General features: G+C 45.1%; 1 protein-coding gene across 7 annotated transcripts in view; it reads left to right on the forward strand.

Annotated features, from left to right (window-relative positions):
* Positions 1–7,312: 7,312 nt before the first annotated feature.
* The window catches only part of JADE1 (jade family PHD finger 1), a 65,436-nt gene continuing 48,101 nt past the window's right edge, over positions 7,313–24,647 (forward strand). The window contains exon 1 of one of the 7 annotated variants that reach the window (XM_033215250.1): positions 7,313–7,573. Coding sequence is in view for 1 of the 7 variants with exons in the window: in XM_033215249.1 (XP_033071140.1) it covers positions 9,530–9,548 (19 nt within the window). In the remaining 6 variants the exon portion in view is untranslated. The other 6 variants (XM_033215251.1, XM_033215253.1, XM_033215252.1 and 3 more) reach the window with 6 other exon arrangements.

Genomic DNA, 24,647 nt, shown 5'->3' on the forward strand with positions numbered 1-24,647 from the left:
CAGGTGGAGGGATAAAGAAACTATGGGGTGGTGACCCCAGGATGCTAGGGAAGCCTGGGATCTGATCCAGGCCTTTTGGAAGAAGGGGGTTGGAGAAGAAACCCCATGAGGGGCCCTAGTCCTCCCCAGGCACCATCAGGGAGGCCTCCTCTGCTCAGCCGTGCTGCTTGAGCCTCGGCTCTGGGTGCTGGGAGAGGACTTGGATCCCACCGTACCAGGGCTTCCACCTACTCACTGCCCATCAGGAGCTTTGCTTGATTCCACTACATGTTGCTTTCTGCCCAAAACACTGCCTCTGCCTTGTGGACATCCTCCTGACATGCCCCAGGGACTCTGTAAACCCCAGAGACATCCCCCGGGTACCCCTTAGAGGAGCAGCTCCAGAACTGGGGGAGCTGGAGGCCTCTGAAGAGCTGAGAGTGTTAACGATACCTTCATCGCAGGGTGGTTTGTTTGCCTGTCTGCACTCCACAATCAACGTCCAACCTGCTTTCAACTGTCACCTAGCCTCCTAACGAGCCCTACTCTCTCCAGTCCACACACCCGCCACCCTCCCAACCCAACCAGTTCTCTACCCTGAAGCCAAAGGGCTTGTAAAAAGTCAGCATTTGGCCCCCATCCTCCTCCTCACCTGGTTGATGCCTTCAGGTTTCAGCTTTAGTGTCACTTATTCTTAGACGGATGTCTTCTCTGACCACCCTCTTCCCACCACGCAGATCAGGTGCATGCTATATGCCTTCCCCAAACCCTAGAGTTTATTGTAATCACTTTTTAATATTTTCTACTGGCCTGTGGACAGAGAATAGGCCTACTTGCCTGTTTTATCTTGTTTCCAGTGCCTAGCCAGCCCTGTGCCTGGGACATACTAATTGCTTAATACATTTGTCTGAGGAATGAAGAAACATTAGACAAGAAAGTTCAGAAAACAGTTGGTTAGAGGTGGTGGATGGGAGTGAGACCTACATAAATGTTTTTCTGATTGAGTGCGGATCAGAACTACCAGGAAGGGTTGTTAAAACACAGATTGTTGGATCCCACTTTCTGATTCAGTAGGTCTGAGGTGGGGCTGGAAATAATGCATTTCTGATAAGTTCTCAGGTGCTGCTGCTGCTGATTAGAGACCTTATGAGTTACATCTGTTCTGTTGTTGGTAAGAAGAGAAGGCTGGAGGGGTAGATTAGAGGACTTTCAGATAAAAAGAAGGGTAGGGTGGGATGTATAGACTTTGGAAATCTGAAAGGTAGTGGTCAAAGTGGGAGATCTTTGAGTTTGATAATAAAGATGGCAGAAATTTCCAATAGTTGACAAGGTCCAGGGAGAGTAGCTATGAGGATGCATAGCCAAAGTAACCTGTGGAGGAAGGTATAACATGGAAGGGGTCAAAGATCTGAAATGCATAAATATTGCATAAAAGTATTTAATACCCAATGGAAAATTGAAAGATGTAAGTGAAAAGGAAGGATGTAAAATGGAATGTGTGGCATCTTTCCAATTTTATGAAAAATGCATAGAAAAAAGACCAAAAAAATGACATTGTTTATAATAGTTATCCATATGGTTGAGTTTTATTACTTCATTTTTCTAAATTTTCAAAATTTCATTATCATGTATTCCTTTCATGATTAGGGAAGAGCTTCACTTATTTTGAACCTCCTCAGCTTTGGTCATTTCCATCTGGTGGAATTGTCTCCTCTTATCCCATTTCATACTTATTTCTCTTTGACATCTTTACTTTCACTAAAAGTATGGAAATCAACAGAATTAAAATAACTAAAATGAAAAACAAGCAAAGGAAAACAAAAAGAAGGGCAAGAAAGAATCTCAAGAAAAAAATAATTTAGTTGGTACTGACTGTCACCAACAAGAAACAATCATTCCATATATTCGGAGGTTGTAATGACCTACCTGGAGGAGCTAAAATGTTGCTCAGGACTGGCGACCACATCGACAGGTCAGACAGGGAATACTAGTCCTAATCTCTTACCCTTCATCTCCTGTGTCACGGAGTTCAGATAGGTGTTGACTGTGGCTCTCGACTTTTCTTGTTCAGAATTATATGTACCATGCATTAGGACAAGGGGTGTTAAAAAAAAAAAAGAATTATATGTACTTATTCCTCTTTGAACTACATTCCTCCCTCATACAATATTACTCAAAAAAGTAATAAAAAGTTATTATTATCATTATTTTGAGATGGAGTTTTCTCTTGTTGCCCAGGCTGCAGTGCAATGGCACAATCTCGGCTCACTGCAACCTCTGCCTCCCGGGTTCAAGCAATTCTCCTGCCTCAGCTTCCTAAGTAGCTGGGATTACAGGTGTGCACCACCATGTCTGGGTAATTTCTTTCTTTTTCTTTTTTTTTGAGATGGAGTCTTGGTCTGTTGCCCAGGCTGGAGTGCAGTGGTGAGATCTCAGTTCACTGCAAACTCTGCCTCCCGGGTTCAAGCAATTCTTCTGCCTCAGCTTACTGAGTAGCTGGGATTACAGGCATGTGCCACTATGCCCAGCTAATTTTTGTATTTTTAGTAGAGACAGGGTTTTACCATGTTGGCCAGGGTGATCTTGAACGGCTGACCTTGTGATCTGCCTACCTCGGCCTCCCAAAGTGCTGGGATTACAGGTATGAGCCACCGTGCCCGGCCAATTTTTATATTTAGTAGAGACGAGTTTTCACCATGTTGATCAGACTGGTCTTGAACTCCCGACCTCAAGTGATCCACCCGCCTCTGCCTCCCAAAGTGCTGGGATCATAGGCGTGAGCCACCATGCCCGGCCGAAAAAGAAAAAGTTATTTTCTATCGTTTAGTTATTAGAATTTTTTTAAAAATGACAATCTAAGCCCTCTTTAGTAACAAGACTTATTTTTGGCACAAAATTCCAAAAAATTAAAGTACATGCAAATAAACTTTTAGGATACAACCCATTTTATCCAGGATAGCCCTTTTACAATAAAAAAAAAAAATTCTTCTCTCTGGGTGCAGGCGCAGTGGTTTATGCCTATTATCCCAGCCCTTTGGGAGAGCGAGGAGGGCAGATTGCTTGAGTTCAGGAGTTTGAGACCAGTCTGGGAAACATGGTGAAATCCTGTCTCTACAAGAAATATGAAAAATGAGTCAGGTGTGGTGGTTTGTGCCTGTGGTCCCAGCTACTTTGGAGGCTGAGGTGGGGGGATTGCTCGAACCCTGGAGATGGAGGCTGCAGTGAGTCATGTTGGGACCACTGAAATCCAGCCTGGGTGACAGAGCGAGACCCCGATCTTGAAAATAAAAAAAAAAAAAAATCTCGTCCGAATGTATACCAACTGACAGTTGTATCTGCCAGTAAGAATTTCTTGAGGCGGGGCGCGGTGGCTCAAGCCTGTAATCCCAGCACTTTGGGAGGCCGAGGCGGGTGGATCATGAGGTCAGGAGATCGAGACCATCCTGGCTAACACAGTGAAACCCCGTCTCTACTAAAAACTACAAAAAACTAGCTGGGCGAGGTGGCGGGCGCCTGTAGTCCCAGCTATTCAGGAGGCTGAGGCAGGAGAATGGCGTGAACCCGGGAGGCGGAGCTTGCAGTGAGCTGAGATCCGGCCACTGCACTCCAGCCTGGGCGACAGAGCGAGACTCCGTCTCAGAAAAAAAAAAAAAAAAAAAAAAAGAATTTCTTGCTCATTTCCCTAAAGGAATGAGATAATACAGGGCTTTAGTGTATGCATCCCTTCATTTCAAATATGAACATTCTGAGTGTCTTATCAAGCAAGGCCTTATAATTCTTTACCTACAGAGAAGTAGATGAAATGAAATGACTAAGTAAACATTCAGAGATTTAATCAAGTCTGGTTTCAAAATCAGGAATGTGAATATAAATATCCAAATTTTTATTTCATAAAAATCCATTATTATGGAAGAAAATAATTAAACTGTATATGACTACAGCAGAATGTACAGGATATATAGAATTGTAATTATCACCACAAACATTGATGGGATCAGGAAAGACTAGAATCTTGATATTTCCATTACACTGAGTACCTTGTAGCTATTTTGTTGAATGTCTTTTCATCTCTGATAATAAGCTGTGAATTAAAAGAACCATTCCAGAGACTAGGATATGATGATCCTGAATGATTTCGCAAGGTAAGACAGTAAGTGACAGAGTGGAATCAGAAACTCGTTTTCCTAATTGCCAGCTTAGTACTTCTTATTCTAGGCTGTATTATCTGTGCTGCCGCAAGGCAAACCATATCATTGCCTTTCCCATTTTAGAAATAGGTTGTATAGGAGTTTCCTTTGTGGTCTGATGGCAAGAAACACCTATTATTTAAGAAATGCCAACTGCTGATCATTGATGACAAAATATTTTTACATGTTCCTTATGGATTCAAGTTGTCCGCCATTTCTTCAAATAATCATCACATTTCTAAGTTTGGTAAGAAAATCAGAAATTACTGAATGTTAAAGAGAAAGGGGACTTAGACGTTATTTTTCCTGTCATCTCAGTGGGGAAACTAAAGCCCAGAGAGTCATATTGGGAGTTGGTGGGCGTCTCCTGACTTCTTGTCCAGGGCTATTTATAGCACATAGCACTGTCTCAGTCGATGAGTATTCTGAAGTCATAGCATAATTGAGACTCTGTACATGGCACCTTCAGTCCTGTTCAGTGTGTCAGTGTGTGAAGTTTGTGTGCCATTTTATCCCTTTGTTTTTGTCATTCATTTTATTCAATACTTTTGTTGGTGCTTAATGTTTTTGATAGAAAAAGTAAAAGAGTAAGCAGCAAATGTGAGTTAAAAGTTTTCTTAAGACAAATGCGTGAAGTAATGCTGTTTGGAATTTAGAAAAGTTGCAATTTTTGATGGAGAGAAAACCAAGAAACAGACCAGTGGTGGCCAAGGGAATGGACAACCTCCTACTGCCAGGGCCTCTACTCCTGAACGGTTATGAGGTTTCCTGATTCCTCTTAACAATCCTTCAGGTTAGGGGCCAGCTGTTAACTTCATTTTATTACCAGGAAAGAAACTGAGGCTCAGATAAAGTTCTTTTATCCCACAGGCACACAAAGTGGTAACTGAGAGAGCCAGATCCAACCATGTCTGGCTACAAAGCCTGTGTACTTTAACTTCTACAGAGAGTATGTGCAAGGTGAACCAATGAAAATAGCAATAACTGAAGTGCAATACTAAGAATAGTAATAATGATAGTTAACACAGTGCTTTACATGTGTGATCGCTTTGAACAGGATTAAGTGAACACATGAATAGGACTGGCAGGGACTTTTTCTTTTTTTTTTTTTTTTTTTTTTTTTTGAGACGGAGTCTTGCTCTGCCACCCAGGCTGGAGTGCAGTGGCGGCTCTCAGCTCACTGCAAGCTCCGCCTCCCGGGTTCACACCATTCTCCTGTCTCAGCCTCCCGAGTAGCTGGGACTACAGGCGCCCGCCTCGTCGCCCGGCTAGTTTTTTGTATTTTTTAGTAGAGACGGGGTTTCACCGTATTAGCCAGGATGGTCTCGATCTCCTGACCTCGTGATCCGCCCGTCTCGGCCTCCCAAAGTGCTGGGATTACAGGCTTGAGCCACCGCGCCCGCCGCGGCAGGGACTTTTTCTATTCTTTTTTTTTTTTTTTTGAGACGGAGTCTCGCTCTGTCGCCCAGGCTGGAGTGCAGTGGCCGGATCTCAGCTCACTGCAAGCTCCGCCTCCGGGTTCACACCATTCTCTGTCTCAGCCTCCCGAGTAGCTGGGACTACAGGCGCCCGCCACCACGCCCGGCTAGTTTTTTGTATTTTTTAGTAGAGACGGGGTTTCACTGTGTTAGCCAGGATGGTCTTGATCTCCTGACCTCGTGATCTGCCCGTCTCGGCCTCCCAAAGTGCTGGGGTTACAGGCTTGAGCCACCGCGCCCGGCCGACTTTTTCTGTTCTTCATTAGTGAAACAGGACAGGACATATACACTACTTAGGATTTCCACTGGCTTACTTTGTTTTCTGAAAAATAACTGAAAGGCTCAATTAGTTTTGTTTTGTCGCATTTATCAGATTATAATGTTTTGGATGTGGGTCTGGATGTGGGTGGATGGGCTGGTGTGGGATTATGTGAAATCAAACCTGATATATTCAGAAAGGTTCTTCCTGTGGATACATATGCCTTTTGGGTTCGATACTCAGTTTGGTAATTAGTGATCACTGTTCCTATTTACTGAATGGGAGTTTTTTTTTTTTGAGACGGAGTTTCGCTCTTGTTGCCCAGGCTGGAGTGCAATGGAGCGATATGGGCTCATCACAACCTCCACCTCTGGGGTTCAAGCGATTCTCCTGCCTCAGCCTCCCCAGCAGTTGGGATTACAGGCACGTACCACCACGCCTGGCTAATTTTGTATTTTTTAGTAGAGACAGGTTTCTTCATGTTGGTCAGGCTGCTCCCGAACTCCCGACCTCAGGTGATCCGCCTGCCTCGGCCTCCCAAAGTGCTGGGACTACAGGCGTGAGCCACCGCGCCCGGCCTGAATGGGAGTTTCTAATCCGTACTTTTTTTCTTTTGAAGCTGAATGTCATATACCCCTCTATTTCCCTAGGCGAATCCATAAAGAAGTATGTTGCCCACTATATGAAAAAGTAAGTTTGTCTTCAGCAGAAAATCAGTAACCACTCATTTTTAACACATTAAAACCCCCCAAATGAATCTCTGATGACTGATCTGATACTAGTTTGTAATTCTAGTTTTAGCATTAGGCTCACTGCTCTTATTTGGGAGAAGATGTCCAATTCTGCAGTAATGTGTAACATAAAGTGGTGTCAATTTATAAATAATATCTTTTAATGGATTAATGCTCATTTGCAATGATCACTTCCATACAAATTTAGGTAAAGATGTTATTTAGAATTGGATTATCTATATTTAAAAATGTCATCCTAATGTGCAACTCCCTAAAACTGTTACTACAAACAACTCTTTTGCCACTCAGCCTAAAAATAAAACCTTTCACCCAAATGACACATCTCAATAGCCACATTTTAATCTACGGAATTTTAAACTATTTTGAAAGAATCCATTTCTAGATGTCAGACAAGAGTTGAAATTGGGACAGCAGTTTGAAGGGGCTAATTTAAAAACCCACTTCCCTGCTTGGAGACACCTCAAGAATTTCTAGGCTCACAAGGTGGGTGAAGTAAGGAAAGAGACTTTAAGAGCTCAACAGTGCCGTTCTTTGCGAGCCCCGACTGGCGCAGGCCGAACCCGCTGCGGCGAGGGCTGCGAAGAGTTAACGAGGGACCGAGCCCCCCGAGCCGCGGGCTCCCCGCATGCTCCCTCCGCCCTCCCGTCCCCACCCTCTCGTTTTGGCAAGGGATTAAAGTGCTCCCCCCTGTGGCAGCAGTGACCCAGAAATGAGTTTGATTCACACAGTCCTTCCTCCATAACAAGCCAAACCAGACCGAGAGTGCCTCCGTGCGCGAGTGCCGGGTGTGTGCGCGCCGGCGAGAGCACGGGCCCGCCCGGCTCCCCGCCCGCTCGCCCGCCGCGGCCCGAACTCATGCAGCTCCGAGCGAGCGAGCGGCGCCCAGCCCAGCGCCTCGGCCGAACCCCTCCGCAGCAGGTACGCGCGCGGGCCGCGGGGGGCGCGCGGGGTGGGCGCGCCGCGCGTTTGTCCGCGCGTGGGTCCGTGTGCGCGTCCCGGTCCCGCGGCGGCGACGGCGGCGGCGGCGGCGGCGGCGGCGGCTGCAGGACGAGCCGAGAGGCTCAGCCATATTTGATGGTTTTGTTGCTTTGCTCGGGAGTTCTCGGGAGTAATTTAATGCTGAAGGTCGCTGCCTAGTGGAAATAATATAGTACGTCATTAATATGGCGCCAAAAGCTCGGGTTCTCGATATGTAGCTAGGAGGGAGGGAGGCAGCCGCTGAGCGCAGCGTTACTATCCCACCAGTAACTTGGGCATTGCCGGGGCGGGGGCCAGAGGAGGAGGAGGAGAGGATGATTTTTGGATCCTGAGAATTGATCTATGTTGGATCAGTAAGTTTTATTATGATTTTTTTTTTTTTTCAAATTTGGGGGGCTGAAGACTTAGAGCTATTTCTTCTTTTGGATTTGCGAAGAACATGCGGTTTTCAGGTGAATCATCAATTAAACGCGTTTAGGAGCAGAAGCCCAGTTTAAGTTGCCTTTAGTTTATAGGTTTTTTTTTTTTTTTTTTTTTAAATAGAAAGCCAAAGTGCATTAGGCTGCATGAAAGTGGAAAGCATAGTAGCAACTTGGTAGACAGATGGCAATGGCAGAACGCAGGTTCGCGTACATATATGAATCCAGAGTGTGTGAGACCGTGTGTGTGTGTGGTGGGACTGTATTTGTCCAAACATAGGTGTGTGTAGGTACATTTGTGTGTGGTGGCCGCAGCCCTGGCTCTTGTCACCGCGTCGCCACATGTCCAAAATATTCATTGCATCAATTCAAGGGCAGTGAGAGGGGGGTGGGGGGCGGGAGTGGAGGGGACAGCTTGGCAATTCTTCCGAATTGAGCTTCCAGTGGTCAGATCTTTTACTTACAGCGCGACTGCTTGTAAAGTGTAAAACCCCTTCATCGATGAAATGGGGTAGGAGTTGGCGGTTGGTAGAGCAAAGTACCGATTAATCATGAACTTAAAGGGGTTTGAAAATTGCAACCTTTGGCACCATCTGCAAATTGTGGGGGTGGGGGTCTCTTGGTCTCCTTGCTTCCTTAAATGAACGTGTAGTGTGTACCCCGGGACTGCAAGTTGCAGAGCCCTTCAGTGCACGTGTCTTGTGCCTGTGAGTCTGTTTGCGAGTTGGGGGCTGTTGTTCGGTAGCCAGCAGGCTTTCCGGGTTGCTCGGCATTGGCTTGCAAATGCGGGAGAGGGATGGAATGTGGAATGTTGACCGGGGAACCGAATCCTGTCGGAACGGTCCCATTTGCTGGAGAAATTCGATCCCTTCCACCTCCTTCCCGCTCCCCCACCCCCCCGCCCGCCTTCGGGCAGGAGGCGGGGCTGAGGACGCGGCTGCTGCTCAAAGTGGCGGAGCGCGGCGGCGGGAGGCAGGTGCACGGCACCCGCCAGTGGGGGTGCCTCAACTTCCGCGGGCGTTTAAATAGCAGCCTCTCTCCCCTCCCACCGGTAATAGGTGACCTAGCGGTCGAGGGCGGCGGGGGGAGGGAACGGGGGAGACCCGGGAGCGAGCCTCCGCGGCACGTGGGCAGGTGCTGGGTGGCCCCGGGGCCAACTTTTGTAGCCCGCCTCTGGCGTTTGAGGAGAGGCGGCCCAGTGTGGAAATGGGGGCGGGCGGCGGCCGAGGCGCTGCTTCTCCGTCGCTGCCGGAGCGTCACCTAACGGTCCCAGCTGCGCCGCCCGGGCCGGGGTGGGGGATTGCGGGGGCGGGGACGCCCGGCCCGCCTCACCCGCCCCGCACAAAGCCCGCGGCGCGGGGGTGGCCGCCGCGCCCCCGCCCCGGGAACGGCCCGAAGCCCGACGCGGTCCCCGCGCCGGTTCCGGCGGGCGGCCGCAGGCGTTTGTTTGTTGGTTCCGCGCCGCCTTCCTCGCCGGATGGCTTCCTGTGACAGAGGTGATACACAATTTCCAGAACTGTCTGGGGGCGGGAGCGGGAGCGGAGCCGAGCCCGCTCGGAGCTTCTCGCCGCCGCCGCCGCTCCCATCTTAAAACCGTTTCTCGCTGGTGCACCCGCCCCAGACCGAAGGTGCCGCCCCGGAGGGACTCGGGGAGGGGGACGGCGCGGCCGTTTCCAGCGGCGCAAGTGGCTTCTGGACGCGAGGGAGCGTTTGATTTGCAACTGGGGCCGAGCGGATTGGTGCAGCTGGCGGCGGCGGGGCGGGAGGAGCTGCGGCGGCGGGGGGTGGCCACTTTCAAATGGAGAGGGCGGCGGCGGCGGGGACGCCGCTGCGGAGGGAGCGGGGCTTGGTTGCGCCACGAGAAGGTGTCATCACTGCACCGGGGCTAATTCCGGCGGAGGTGCCGGGAGTTACTTTCCCCTCCTCCCGCGCTGTTGTTTCTGTCGCCTCGGGAGGAGGAGGAGGAGGATTGGGAGAGAGGGAGGGGGCGGCGCCGCGCGGAATCGCGGCCCTGCGTATTCCCCGGCGGGCGGCGGGAGCCGCGCGGAGTGTTCGCCGCTGCGGGGCGGCGTCCCAGTTCCCCCCCAACCCCGGGGTGCCCCCCTTGCTGGGATCCTCAGCCGTCTCACCTCCCCCCGCACTCAACCCTCCCACGAGAGCTCCTCATCCTCCAGTCCTCAACCCCGGCTCGGCGCGTCCCGGGTCTCACCCCGCCCCCGGTCCCCCCCCGCCGCCCCAGGCAGTGCTGGCCCCAGGTTTCCCACCCCAAGCGGGCGGGGGCGGCCGCAGTCCCGGCGCCGGTGAATGCTGAGAGCAAACAAAAAAGCGGGCGATTTAAACATGCCTTCGAAACCCGTTAGGAATGCGTCGTCTTCCGGAGACCGTTTAAAAGGAGCTTTAGCTTGCCTTCTAGTAACGAGGAGGCCGGCGCCCTGCCTCTCCTCGGCCGGGGCGAGGGGCTGTCGCCCTCTATTTGCCCCGGCCAAGAGGGAATTTAAATTTTCTTTTGTAAAATGACAGCTGCAGTGAATGACCTGAGACCGCTACATTTTTAGGAAAGTAGGAGAGGATCTGAGGTTTCCATTAATGGGAATGCTTAGGGGGTTCTTTCCCAAAGGTTTTTATTAGGTGAACTATTTTTCCTTTTTATAATACCCGCCATGGCTCTCTTGCTACTTGTAGCTCAAGGCTAATACCTTTCAAAGCTAATGAACTAGTTTTAAGATAGAAATTATTTCCCTGAAAGCTGATTTAGGTAGTGACTCACCAGTGGTTAGGGATTTTATAGTAAGTTGCATTTTGATCAAATCACAACTGATCAAGATTTAATCACTTATAGGTGGAGAAAGGAAGCATTCATTATGCCCATACTTACATTGACTCAACACTCTTGATGTAGTAATTTGTTGTAGGTGGGCAACATATGTGGGAGGAGTTAAATGGGATGTTCTGTGAGTAACACTCTTAGCAAGTACATGCAACCCAGAATTTTTATTGTCCTTTTATCCCAAAGATCTTAGTCTCATTTACTTAGGGTCACTTTTAAATCAGATGGCTTTCTTCTTGGTATTTTGCTGTCTTCCTCAAAGTTTGCATACTTTTATAAGTGTCTTTTACTTGGCATTTTCATTTTAATGTGTAGAATAAATATAACTTTAAGCTGTTTAAGTGTTAGGTTTCCTCCTATTTCCTTTCGTCCCTATTTAGCAGAGATAATGGGAGTGTCTGAAAGTAAGGTAGAACTTGAACTTGATTCCATCTTTAAGATTACAGACTACTTTCTAGTAAAAGTTGGGTTGGTTGCACATGTATTTTAACTTTAACAAAGGTAGATATGTGTTCATTTAAAAGGAAACAAAACACACCTTCTTCGTTCTCCCCGCTTCACTTGACTGGTTTTCTTCTGCCTGTAAACCAGTGCTTTACTTATATTAGTTATCAAGGTTGAAAGAGTAGCTATACAGGGACAGCAATGAAAAATAAGTGTGTCTGGGTGAAACTAGAGGGAGAAAACCTATTGGAGCTAAGGAATGTGTTTTGTTGCTTAGCCTAGAGGTTTGGTGAAGAAAGATGACCTGAAAAGCAAACTTGGAGGACTAGGTGAGACTAAAAGCAGATTTCCATTGCAGCTCACGTATAGTAGGCACGTGATCGATACTGATTTTTGACTTTAAGGAGCTGTTAATTAAAAGGTTATTACACAAGTAGTGTTACATGTACGTTTTTGAAAATTAGAAAATACAAGGAAACAAATATAAAAACAGATTGCTACTATCCATAGATGACTACTGTATTTTCAGATAATTTTCTCTGTATATACATGTGTGTTTTAATAAAAATGAGATACATGTACATACCATCTGTAAGGACTTTTTTTTTTTTTTGAGGCGAAGATTCGCTCTTGTTGCCCAGTCTGGAGTGCAATGGTGCGATCTCGGGTCACTGCAGCCTATGTCTCCCAGGTTCCAGCGATTCTCCTGCCTCAGCCTCCTGAGTAGCTGGGATTACAAGCTCCTGCTACCACGCCCAGCTAATTTTTTGTATTTTTAGTAGAGACGGGATTTCACCATGTTTGCCACGCTGTTTTTCAACTCCTGACCTCAGGTGATCCACCCGCCTCAGCCTCCCAAAGGGCTGGGATTACAGGTGTGAGCCACTGCACCCCACTATGAAGACCTTTTCTTTTTTTCCTGTCAGCTAGCTTGGTTAGTTTTAATATCATCTATTACTGTGATGTGTCCATATTTCCCCATTTAGCCCTGGAATGTAATAGAGAAGCTTTGTCTAAACCACTGCCTAATAAAGGACCATTTATTGCATTTGGTTGTTTCCCTTCAGTCGATTCCCTTAGGTAACTTTTTGACAGAATATCTGACACTGAGGAGGCAAACCTTTGGAAATAAAGTTGCCTGGATTTTAAAAAAGCAGGAAGTCAAAATGGTATTTATTATAATTTGGAAATCTTAGATTTGGAGATCATCTGTTAGAAAAATACTTTAAGGAAATTTGCTTACTTGATGTTACTTTCCACAGACTTGTTGGAAAAAGATTTCTCAGATGTTTGTGTTTCAGTACTGAGGTGGTTGGAACAGTAAACATCAAGATATCAAACACGGATTACATCCTGTCTCTTTAGGGTTTGGTCAGAGTGAAGAGGAGGCACAGGAATCTGTCACAGTTCTGCTTGCTTCTTTACTTTCTTATTTGTGAAGCTCTTCCCTGTCGTTTAGCATTATGGGGCACCTGCTACAGCATTGCAGTTAATGGTCTGTCAGACTTTGCATTATAAAACTGGTTTTCCCATGAGGTTTATTAAACAGATATCTTGTGGAGGGAAATACGACATATTAGCAAACACACCTTGCTTTTTATTTGGGTTGGCATTAAGAGGTTTAGCTTGATTGTTAAAACAGTGAAAGTTACATCACGTTTAAACTTATTTCTTCTCTTGTACAAGCCTTTAACTTGTACAAGAATTGGCACCATATTCAACAATACCTTTTTTTTTTTTAAACATGAAGGGTGGGTTTGCTTGGAGTTTCTAGTTTCTTAGAAGGTATCAGCAGTCTTAATTAGGAAAGTATTTTAATTCCTGAGACAGATAAGTTGTTTCCTTAAAAGTCTTAAATCTGTTGTCTCCATTTTCAAGTCCTTACAGCACTTTAAATGACCATGTATTTACAATCTGGACAATTACTATGTTTGTTCTTTTTATCTTTGTGGAATGTAATGTCTCAGAAAGTTGAGATTTAATTGAGTCTATTGTCCTTTGCCTAGTGTATTTCTCTTTTTTTTTTTGAGACGGAGTCTTGCTCTGCCACCCAGGCTGGAGTGCAGTGGCCGGATCTCAGCTCACTGCAAGCTCCGCCTCCCGGATTCACGCCATTCTCCTGCCTCAGCCTCCTGAGTAGCTGGGACTACAGGCGCCCGCCACCACGCCCGGCTAATTTTTTGTACTTTTTAGTAGAGATGGGGTTTCACCGTGTTAGCCAGGATGGTCTCGATCTCCTGACCTCATGATCCGCCCGTCTCGGCCTCCCAAAGTGCTGGGATTACAGGCTTGAGCCACTGCGCCCGGCCCCTAGTGTATTTCTCATATGAAAACTTTGGTTTGTGATCATGAGCATGTATGCATTATTTGGATTTTTTCATTTTTTGCAGTTCGTAGCCCTGATGAAGCAAGTTACTCTGCGCTCCTAATAAATGCAAGAAAATGACCTTGGAGGGCCTTTTTTTTTTTTTTTTTTGAGACAGTGTCTTGCTCTGTTGCCCAGGCTGGAGTGCAGTGGCGCTATCTCACCTCACTGCAAGCACCGCCTCCCGGGTTCACGCCATTCTCCTGCCTCAGCCTCCCTAGTAGCTGGGACTACAGGCGCCCGCCACCACACCCGGCTAATTTTTTTGTATTTTTAGTAGAGATGGGGTTTCACCGTGTTAGCCAAGATGGTCTCGATCTCCTGACCTCGTTATCCGCCTGGCCTCCCAAAGTGCTGGGATTACAGGCTTGAGCCACCGCACCCGGCCGGAGGGCCTTTTTAATTACACATAGGAGTAACAATTTGTAAGTTTAAGGTTGGGTGTCATGGAATAGAATGAAAGAAACTGATGCTAAACTTTGGCTATAATGGGACCTTTCCTAGCCCAGGACTTGATTGAATGATTTAAGGATCCTTTCCTCACCTCAAAGCAGAAACATAAAGATTACCAGACTTGGAAAGGAAAGCCTTTATCATTAGGAAAGGGGCCGTGTTGGCCGGGCGCGGTGGCTCAAGCCTGTAATCCCAGCACTTTGGGAGGCCGAGACGGGCGGATCACGAGGTCAGGAGATCGATACCATCCTGGCTAATACGGTGAAACCCCGTCTCTACTTAAAAATACAAAAAACTAGCCGGGCGACGAGGCGGGCGCCTGTAGTCCCAGCTACTCGGGAGGCTGAGGCAGGAGAATGGCGTAAACCCGGGAGGCGGAGCTTGCAGTGAGCTGAGATCCGGCCACTGCACTCCAGCCTGGGTGGCAGAGCAAGACTCCGTCTCAAAAAAAAAAAAAAAAAAAAAAAAGGAAAGGGGCCGTGTATTTTTACGTTTAATCTCCTAGATCCATAGTATACGATGTGCACACAATAAATGTTCAATGACCACATTTGGTTACTCTAAAACAAATTCAGTATTTACTTTTTGCCTTTGGTTCTTTGGGTAGAGGTGAGATATAATGTGATAGCAATTGAAGAAAGTTAATTTTTTTTTTTTTTTTGAGAGGAGTCTCTTTCTGTCGCCCAGGCTGGAGTGCAGTCCCGCAGTCTTGGCTCACTGCAAGCTCCGCCTCCTGGGTTCACACCATTCTCCTGCCTCAGCCTCCTGAGTAGCTGGGACTACAGGCACTCGCCACCGCGCCGCCACCGCGCCGCCACCGCGCCCGGCTAATTTTTTGTATTTTTAGTAGAGACGGGGTTTCATCGTGGTCTCGATCTCCTGACCTTGTGATCCGCCCGCCTCAGCCTCCCAAAGTGCTGTGATTACAGTCGTGAGCCACCATGCCCGGCCGAAAAAGTTAATTTTTAAAACCTTAGATTCTTTTGGGCTTATTTGCTGAGGGAAGTAAACTACAGTTTTCTCTCTCTCTCTGTTTTTTTTTTTTTTTTTTTGAGATAGGTTCTCACTCTGTCACCCAGGGTGGAGTGCAGTGGTGGGATCTCGGCTCACTGCAGTGGGTTCAAGTGATTCTCTTTTTTTTTTTTTTTTTTTGAGGCGGAGTCTCGCTCTGTCGCCCGGACTGGAGTGCAGTGGCCAGATCTCAGCTCACTGCAAGCTCCGCCTCCTGGGTTTCCGCCATTCTCCTGCCTCAGCCTCCCAAGTAGCTGGAACTACAGGCGCCCGCCACCTCGCCCGGCTAGTTTTTGTATTTTTAGTAGAGACGGGGTTTCACCGTATTAGCCAGGATGGTCTCGATCTCCTGACCTCGTGATCCGCCCGTCTCGGCCTCCCAAAGTGCTGGGATTACAGGCTTGAGCCACCGCGCCCGGCCCAAGTGATTCTCATGAGTCAGCCTCCGGAGTAGCTGGGATCACAGGCGCATGCCACCATGCCTGGCTAATTTTTGTATTTTTAGTAGAGACGGGGTTTCACCATGTTGGCCAGGCTGATCTCGAACTCCTTACCTCAAGTGATCCACCTACCTCGGCCTCCCAAAGTGCTGAGATTACAGGCGTGAGCCAGTGTGCCTGGCCAGTTTTCTATTACTTCGAAAGTGCTCAGAATTTGCATCTGTCTGTCTATATTTTTTGTTAGAGAGATGAGGTTTCATTGTGTTGCTCAGGTTGCCCAGGCTCGTCTTGAACTCCTGAACTGAGTCCTCCCACCCTGGCCTCCTGAGTGGCTGGGATTACAGGTGTGCACCAGTGTGGCTGGTGGTAATATTTTAAACTATTGATCATTTAGTGTCTCCTGTGTAAGAGATTTTATTAATTTGAGAATTCCTGGCATCTTCCATGAGAGTTTATAAGCACTTACTTTAAGGTAAGATTTCAGTGGTGTGAGTCCACACTGAGGAATAAAATAATCTTTTTTTCTTTCTTTTTTTTTTTCCACTTACACTAGGGTAAGGAACAAGAAATAGCAATGTTATTAGCAAGTTGCTTGAGGTTGAACGTCATGACTTGCTTTAGTTTAGCACAAAGTACACTAAATGCAATTTAAAATTTTTATTGATTACTCTGTCATCTTTATGAGCATCAGTTATTTCTGTGTGGAAATGTAATGATGCATTTAACATACAGAGGCTGTGTGTTGGTGATTTGTAACTTTTTAAGTTGGGGACACTTGAAACTGAAAGCCATGGATTCTCTCCCCCAGAAAACATGGGTGTTCCCTTAAGCACATCCTTGGATTCTAGTTTAAGTGTTTAAATTCTAGTGACTTCTTTTTATGATTTCTCTGTGATCCTTTTACTGCCACTGTTACCATATATTGTAGTTAAAATGTCTGTTGAGAACAGTGATTTTTCTGCTTATTGGTCATTAACTCGAAAAGTAAGAAGCTTGTTAGAAGTTTTTAAAACTTGTATACACTAGCCCCAAGTAGAAGCCTCAGGGGTTTTCTTTTGAGAAAAACCCACAGGTTTTACTGTGGCCTTTATTTAAGTTGCTTAGAGGTCCCCTCAATGCCCTGGGGGGGAGTGTTTTTTTTTTTTTTGGTTTGTTTTTTTAGATAGAGTCTCGCTCTGTCACCCAGGGTGGAGTGTAGTGGCATGATCTGGGCTCACTGCAACCTCTGTCTCCTGGGTTCAAGCAGTTCTCCTGCCTCAGCCTCTCGAGTAGCTGGGATTACAGGCTCGTGCCACCACACCCAGCTAATTTATATATTTTTAGTAGAGATGGGGTTTTACCACGTTGGCCAGGCTACTCTCGAACTCTTGACCTCAGGTGATCCACCCTTCTCAGCCTCCCCAAGTGCTGGGATTAGAGGCGTGAGCCACCGTGCCTGGCCATAGTTAGGGATTTCTTAAGGAGTGATTGTGTCTGATCCTTAATTTTGTAAGCTTTCGGGTGCTTGTCCAGCACCTGGTAATTGATTCATATTGAACTAAACACACATAATGGTGGTTTATAAACATCATACTACTGATCTGTTGATTTATAGGAGAGATCAGTTGACTTTCTCTGTAAAGAGCCAGGTAGTCAATATTTTAGGTTTTGTGGGTCATATGGTCTGTCACAAGTCTGCAGCTGTGCCAGAGCAACCATGGGCAAAATGAATGTGACCATGATATTTATGGATATAGAAATGTAAAATTTTTATAAACTTCATATGTCATGAAATGTTCTTTGGCTGTCTACCCTCAACCATTTAAATATGTGAAAATCACTCTTAGCTTAAAAACCATACAGAAACAGGCTGTTGACCCCAGATTGGTTGTTTGGTTGATTAATTTGAGACAGGGTCTCACCCTGTTGTCCAGGCTGGAGTGCAGTGGTGTGAATTCCAGGGCTCACTTGATCCTTCCAGTCAGCCTCCCGAGTAGCTGGGACCGCAGGCATCCCCCACCAGGCCTGGCTAGTTTTTTGTATTTTTTGTTGACATGGGGTTTGCTGTGTTTTTTTGTCTGTTCTCGAACTCCTGAGCTCAAAGATTCTGCCCGCTTTGGCCATCACTCCCTGGCCTCCCCAGATTTATAGTAAGACACAGCAGCTACTTGATTGTTTCTGCCGGTGGCTGAGCTCCCTTCTAGGAACCTGAGAATACAAGTTGAAATTAGAAGTTTGTTTGGAGGTAGTTGGCTGCGCTGAGGGCTGTGGGTTGTTTTTGTTTTTTGCTCTTCTTGCCCAGGCTGGAGTGCAATGGCAGGTTTTTTTTTTTCTCTTCTCTGGGACAGGGTCTCTCTATTGCTCAGGCTGTAGTGCAGTGACACGATCACAGCTCAACAACCTCCTGGTCTCAAGCAGTTGTCCTGCCTTAACTTCTGGAGTAGCTGGGATTCTGATCCTAGATCCCTTTTTAGGATAAAATGTGTAAGAACAAATACCTTGGTCATCTCTCACACCCTCCAGGGGGTTCAAGCTAAGAAGCCCTGTGTAAGAGGATATGTATTGTAAGATTGGGTTCTGCTACAGAGGGAGATAATGTCAAGTAGGGTGTATGTGTCACACCAATCAGAAGTTAATGCCTGCCACTCCGGGAGAACTCATTCTCCTGTGGTAGTGTTTAAGGAACTGCTGACACAGTCGTCTTCCAGCTTTACCTTTTGTGTGCTCCACTAGGCAAAATGAATGGCATTTGTGACCATCTTGCCATGAATCTGTGTTTCAGTTTCCAAGTTAACAGACTATTGTTCATTGGTTACATTTTCAGTTTTTGCTCCCTGATAACATATGGCCTTAATCATTCACATGACCTCTTTTTAAATCCCAGTGTACATCCAGGAGGACGAAGCCCATGGTCCAGGAATCTGGGAGGAGGTGGCTGGCCTGCCCACCCACCTGGGGAACTGGTCTTTGGTTCTGCTACTGCCTTTGCAGTAGATCTACTTATGTGGGTTTGTGCAAGTTGATAAACATCCAGAATTCCATGTACTCCTCTTTAAAAGTAGGAATGGTGGATTAAATTATTTTACATTGTTTTTGAAATCCTCTCTAGGTCTGCAGTTATTTATGATTTTATGGGTTTCTTTTGGGAAGATTTCTTGTAGACAGTCTGTGTTGTGAGACTTGTAGACACAGTCTACGTTGTGAGACTCGGACTTCAGCCTCAGAGAGTGCTTTCTAGACCTTGCTGCTAGGTTTGAGACCATCTTAGGTTTCCATGATCATAATAACAAGGCTTATACAATTGTGATGAAATGTTTGTTTTCATATGTAACTTGGATGATTGTATAAATGCTGTTTTTGTCAAGTGTGTCATCTAGATCTTCAAATATACAACATTGGGAGTCTCTCTCTTTTTTTTTTTTTAAACAGTACTTTAAAAATTTTTGGTGACTTAACATTGTTAGTGGTAACTGATAGTTTCTGACAACCGGGTATAATCAAGCATCAAAATTCCTGAAAAACAGCTGCATTTCAATCTGTGCACAGTGTAATTGTCATTAGCTGGTTGAGTCTGGTTTCTGCAGAAGCTGCTTTGTATATCCTGTATAAGAGCATCTGGTTTGAGCATTTAAAAATCTTTTAAAATTACCCTGTAGACATTTAGCATTTATTGGCTTATTCCACCAAGGATGGAATAATGGGTTGTAGAATCCTTTCTCATGCTTACTCTTACCTTCGTTCATTCAAAAGCACTTGGTTTTCCTAAAGTGTCTAATGATTAGAGCTTTTAGAGTTTGACATGAAGATTTGGGTGTGTATGTTTGTATTACAGAAATTAGTACCTGGTTCAGAGACCCCCAAGGCAGAATGGAACACAAACTCCTGATTTCAGTGAAATGCTTTAAAAAATAACATTTCATTTTAAAAATAAACATTTCATTTTTATATATTCTGAAGAGATTAATCTGACCCTAGCTTTCCCTGATAAATTGTCAGAAAACTGAGACGAGGAATAAGACATATAGGGCAAATGGGCTTTATTTCTGTGGGTGGTAGCACTGCATTAAGAAGGATCCTGAAGATATATGCCTGGGAGTGTGGAAAAGAATGGCCTAATTTATCAACCATGCCTGCCATAGGTGAAAGGAATGGCGTATTTGCCAGCTACCTCTTGAACATAGCCTTTTTTATTTTTATTTTTTCCAAAGTAGTACGACTGTGGAAATGGATAAGGTTGAAATGGATTCTTTTTTTTTTTTGAGATGGAGTCTTACTCTTTTTGCCCAGGCTGGAGTGCAGTGGCACGATCTCGGATTTCTGCAACCTCCGCCTCCCAGGTTCAAGCGATTCTCCTGCCTCAAGTAGCTGCTAGGTTTGAGACCACCAACCTGATTACAGGCACCCACCACCAGGCCCGGCTAATTTTTGTATTTTTAGTAGAGACAGGTTTTCACCATGTTGGCCAGGCTGGTCTCGAACTCCTGACCTCAGGTGATCCGGCCTGGCCTCCCAAAGTGCTGGGATTACAGGCGTGAGCCACTACGCCCGGCCTGTGTTTGTTCTTTAAAGATAGCTTAAACCCTAATTTTCCTGTCTGGGTTAGTTTTTTTCTATTATTATTGCGTATATTTTAAGTGACCTCCTACTAATGTTGGCTGTTTTTACCTGTTTCAAAAACTTGAGCTTTTGAAGTATGGGATGACCTAATCAAGCAAATAGGGGATAATAGCATTTTATAGCATTATTACCTTTTCTCTTTTTTTTCTTCTGCACCTTTGCACCATATATTCTTTTAGAGCAAGACAAGTCTTTGATACTGCATCTCAGGAAAGAGGTGGCATATACATAGTTTATTGATGGTTGCTTGTTATAGGCTGGTGCTTTGCATTGGGGCAAGAAGTTGTGCTTCCAGGGTCTTTTATATAGTGAGGACCAGGGAAGAAAGAAATCTTTACTATTGGCTAGGCATGGTGGCATGCGTGTGTATTCCCAGCTACTTGGGAAGCTGAGACAGGAGAATCGCTTGAACCTGGGAGGCTGGGGTTGCACTGAGCAGAGATCACACCGCTGCACTCCAGCCTGGCGACAGAGTGAGACTCTGTCTCTTAAAAAAAAAAAAAAAAAAAAAATCTTTACTATTATAAGTCTAGTACACAATCATGGTGAAAAGTTAAAATCATATTAAAGGTCATAAAGAGAAGGAAGAGTTCCCAACTCAGTCTGTCTTGGAACCCTTTGGTCACATTTCTCAGAGATAACCACTATGAACATTTATGTTCTTGCAGAAATGTTCTGTGAATATACAATCTATTGCTGTAGGTATTTTCTCTCCTCCTGTTATATATAAATGGCTTTATATTTTGGGTTTTTTCCCTGCAGTTTGCCTGTTTTTCTCTCCTAATATGTCTTGGGCATCTTTCCACGTCTGAGCATTTAGATGTAACAGAAAAGAATTCTGAGTAGATGGAAATAGGGATAAAAGCTCAAGATTGGAGACCATGGTGACTGACTGCCTTTTTTGTTTGGTTGTGATTTCATTTACTCCCATGTCAAGGGAAGTTAAAAAAAATACATTCCAAGTACAAATGATTGGAATGTTTTGTCATAGCTGCTCTTATTCAGTTGCTGACTCTTAATTGAGTCAGCAATTACAGAGTCCTGGAAGGGGTTTAATAGATTGCCTTAGAGCTCATAAGCAGTTTTTGGATTATTTATAAATGGCAAATGAGAGCTGCTTGTGATTCATTCAGAACCACTCAAATTTATAAATTCCTTAAAGTCTTGAAAAATGCTTTCTTGGTTTTTAAATCTGAGTTCAAAAATAACTATGAAGAATTTACAGTGAACTAATGTATTATAGTACATGGGCTTTATAAGTAATGTTCCTAAGAGTAAATATTATAGTTATTTATTATCTGGTCAGTTATAATTTTTTCCTTTTGGAGGAGGTGGCTATTTATTGTTAATGTAAACTTGTCAGCTGAATATTTATAAGTTTTACCTCTTTCCAGAGGTTCTGTATTAGCTTGGGCCAGCATTTTCCTTAAACAAGTGGTATATGACGTTATAAAGAGCACTTTTTTTTGCTTGAGATATTTAGACAAGATTAAAACATTAATGCTTAAGATTTAAGATATTTGTCAGTTAAATCTATGACTTTTTTTTTGACTGGATATAACCCTTTAGTTAAATTGAGAATCTGGGTTTGAGTTAGAGTCATAGTAGTATTTTTAGATTCTGTGAGCATATCAATTAGATAATGTTGCCAATTTGAAAACTTCATATTTAGGCGATTAACGTTCACTTTAAAAACTGAGGTAAGAAACCAGCTGGGTTTCCTTCACATTCATTTAGGGACAGGTGGACAGATTTTATTGTTAAGTTATAGGTCATTATATTTGGGTATTTAGAACTGTATATTCCATAGAAGACAAAAGTGACCTATTAAGAATGTAATGTATCTTTTTGGGGGAGTGTTCTATGATCAGTAATTCAGGAATCAATTTATTAGGTACCTAGTGTTTAAAAAATAATTTGAACTATGTGAACTTAAATCGAAAGGAGTGGCAGGGCGCGGTGTCTCACGCCTCTAATCCCAGCACTTTGGGAGGCTGAGGCGGGCGGATCATGAGGTCAGGAGATTGAGACCATCCTGGCTAACACGGTGAAACCCTGTCCCTACTAAAAATACAAAAAAAAAAAAAATTAGCCAGGGTGTGGTGGCAGGTGCCTGTAGTCCCAGTTACTCCGGAGGCTGAGGCAGGAAACTGGCGTGAACCTGGGAGGCGGAGCTTGCAATGAGCCAAGTGAGCCACTGCACTTCAGCCTAGGTGACAGAGTGAGACTCTGTCTCAAAAAAAAAAAAAAAAAAACGAAAACAAACAAAAAACAGGAGTAACTCATGAAAACTACTAAGTTTTATATAAGACCACCTGGTTTCTGAAATACATTCTTTAGTATCTTTAGGTATTTGCTTTTAGCTATTTGACAGAATGGAAGGGCATCAATAAATTTAAAAATGAATACAGTAGAAGTTATTCCAGTTAAAGGTCAATTAGATGTTAATTAAAAGCATCTCAAATTCAGTAAAGTGGATTTGAACGTAAGGTAATGGAAACTAAGGCATTCATCCAGTAGGTTATTTTAATACATAGTATTGAATTGGGTGATATATAAAAGTATGTAGAGGTCTTTAATTGAGTACCTTCTAGAACTTTATGAGTGAAATAAATAAAAATGGAAACAGTAGATAAAATTGATACTTTGAGAGAGAAACCAGCCTTTCTGCATATGTGCCATAAGACAGTTAAAATCACTAGGGTGTAATCCTTATTATAGCTATAGAGTTTATGGCCTGATAAATGAGCCCTGTTCCACCACAGAGAGTAAGTAATTCTAGTAACTGGACAGTTTGTTTTCCTCAAATCAGTCCTTGTTTCCCAGGAATAGCATTGAATAAACATCTTCAAATTCTTAATTATCTTATTCCTTTTTTTTTTTCTTTTTTCGAGACAGTCTTGCTATATTGCCCAGGCTGGAGTGCAGTGGTATGATCTCGACCTCACTGCAACCTCTGCCTCCTGGGTTCAAGTGATTCTCCTGCCTCAGCCTCTTGAGTAGCTGGGATAACAGGCATACACCACCAAAACCTGGCTAACTTTTTGTGTTTTTAGTAGAGACGGGGTTTCACCATGTTGCTAGGCTGGTCTTGAGCTCCTGGCCTCAAGTGATATGCCAGCCTCCGCCTCCCCAAGTGCCTGGATTACAGGTGTGAGCCACTGTGCCCAACCCTCTTATTCTTTTGTAAAAGTCCTTCTCTCCTTGTCCATGAGGTTCTCATTCTTTCTTAGAATCATCACATCAGTCATGACCACGCCCAGGTCACTGAACTTGTTCACTCAAATTCCAGAGCCACCCTAGGGATGGGTTCCTTCAGATAGTGGCTCCTCTCAATCTATTGCATGCAGATTTTTCCCAGTTTCAGTCAGAGGAATGTGAATTTCAAGGTTTTCAGGTGCCTCGCTATCTCCTGTGCATGTGAGCAGTAATCTGGTGACTTTTATGGCACTTACTGCACTGAAGCCACTTGTCTGGTTATTTGATGTTTCCTCCAAGTAGACCATGTGCTCCTGCAGCGCAGACATTCCGTATCTTGTTCACCATATCTCTGACATCTACCTTGATAAAATTTTCCTTAAATTAATGTGTTAGCTAATGTACTGCATTTTAACCCATATGACAGAAGGGATCCAAGGAGAGAGATCCGCATGTAATCTAGGGGTTTGGGCCAGTGGGTAAAGCATGTGTTTGCATTTCCTGAGGAGATAGATGGTTCTCTGGCAGCTGCCACAGATGCTCAGTTGTCTTGGTGCATCTCTTCATGCAGTGAGTGGAGTAGAGACACCAGAGGATTATTAAGTAACTGGTCCAGCCAGGGTCTTTGGCCAGTGGCCTTTCCAGGCAGTGTTCTGTTTTTAATCTAACTTCCTAGGTAGTCTTCCTCTTTTTGGTCAAACTCCCAAATGCCCAGTAACTAGCACTTTTGTCTCTGTAGCTATTGTTTCTCGTGGCAAGTGGACAGTCCAGGCTCCGAAAAGCTGGATAACTTTGCATCAGTTTTGAGGAAATGTAGACAGAATGTCAGGGTGAACCGTGTCCACTGGATCCAGAGTCTTTTTTTTTTTTTTTTTTTTTTTTTTTTTTTTTTTTTTGAGACGGAGTCTCGCTCTGTCACCCAGGTTGGAGTACAGTGGCCGGATCTCAGCTCACTACAAGCTCCGCCTCCGGGTTTCCGCCATTCTCCTGCCTCAGCCTCCGAGTAGCTGGGACTACAGGCGCCCGCCACCTCGCCGGCTAGATTTTTGTAGATTTTTTTAGTAGAGATGGGGTTTCGCCGTGTTAGCCAGGATGGTCTCGATCTCCTGACCTCGTGATCCGCCCGTCTCGGCCTCCCAAGTGCTGGATTACAGGCTGATGCCACGGCCGGCCGGATCCAGAGTTCTGAGGGCATCTGTTGCAGCCACCCTGAGAGGCCTTGTTTCTGACCAGTCTGAATTGGGTTCAATCTCTGTTCTCT

This window comes from Trachypithecus francoisi, unplaced genomic scaffold (assembly GCF_009764315.1).
Source record: "Trachypithecus francoisi isolate TF-2019V2 unplaced genomic scaffold, Tfra_2.0 Lachesis_group1, whole genome shotgun sequence".
Taxonomy (NCBI): domain Eukaryota; kingdom Metazoa; phylum Chordata; class Mammalia; order Primates; family Cercopithecidae; genus Trachypithecus; species Trachypithecus francoisi.